This window comes from Asparagus officinalis, unplaced genomic scaffold, assembly GCF_001876935.1.
Source record: "Asparagus officinalis unplaced genomic scaffold, Aspof.V1 AsparagusV1_Un438, whole genome shotgun sequence".
Classification (NCBI taxonomy): Eukaryota; Viridiplantae; Streptophyta; class Magnoliopsida; order Asparagales; family Asparagaceae; genus Asparagus; species Asparagus officinalis.
In genome coordinates this window covers 731-1,822 of record NW_017972703.1, presented here as the reverse complement: position 1 = coordinate 1,822, position 1,092 = coordinate 731, and the positions used below count along the sequence as shown (strand labels likewise).

Below are 1,092 nucleotides of genomic sequence, written 5' to 3'. Positions count from 1 at the left end.
TAAAACGAAAGTTGATATATAGAAGAAAAAACTCGTTTTTATAGAAATGATACCTGAAAAATCTTCATGCGGTCAAGCTCATTTCGGTAGAAATCTAACTGTCTCGCCGGGGTCTCGTCAAAACATTTTTGGACATTCCATCTGTGTTAGTTTCAAAATTCAGTACCAAATGAATAACTACAATTATATTTACTACATTAAAAAATATAATACCTGCATCCTAGTGGAATTTGTCCGTCTAATTGTAAATTCACGCATAGTCTCGGCTTCAAATGCAGCCTCTCCCATGCCCATACTTGCAGTAAGCTGAGACACCCTTTGAGGTCACTATTTTTCATGAATGCAACCTTAGACATCTCTCTATATAGGTACGCCAAAACCGCACTACCCCACGATAACGCACCACACGTGTCCAAGTCCCCGATAAGTGGTAACCACCTAGCATTTTCACAACATTGACTCTGTTATCAAAATAAGCTAAATCAACAGACATAATTGTAAATACTAATAAAAATGATACCTGCCATGCACTTTATCTTTACTCGAATCTGGAAATAATATTGAACCGATCATGTGCATAATGTATGCACGTGCATGTTGCTCAATCAATATTGGCGGCGCATCAAAAGGCAACGGCACCGAGAAGGTATTTTTTAGCCACTTCAATTTAATATTTCCTCCAGGCATTGACTCTGGAGCTACACCTAACAACTCCTCACACTTGTCCGGCCAAAAATGTCTATCACTGCCGGTAACGCACGGACCATCTATGCGGAGACCAAGTATCATAGCTACATCCTGTAGCGTAATAGTAGACTCTCCCATTCGGAAGTGGAAAGTGTTGGTCTCCGGCCTCCACCTATCTATCAAAGCGGTGAGTAGGGGCCAATCGAGCCTCATCCAACGAAGCTTTGAACATGTCAAGAAGCCGGCCCGTCCTACAGCTGCTATTATGCGCTCATCCTCTAGATGCCAACGGCTATGGCTGAGGCTATGATCAACCATAACAATATCCGGGCCTCTCTGTAAAGCAAATGAATATATAAGAATACAATATTATAAGAATGCAATATTGAAATTATAAGAAACTTA

General features: G+C 40.7%; 1 protein-coding gene across 1 annotated transcript; it reads right to left on the bottom strand.

The window, feature by feature from the left end:
* Positions 1–504: 504 nt before the first annotated feature.
* LOC109827798 (protein MAIN-LIKE 2-like) lies at positions 505–1,023 on the bottom strand (the record flags this gene model as incomplete). Its single annotated transcript, XM_020394821.1, has 1 exon — positions 505–1,023. A coding segment is annotated over one exon (519 nt), but the record flags the coding sequence as incomplete, so codon positions are not given.
* Positions 1,024–1,092: the final 69 nt, after the last annotated feature.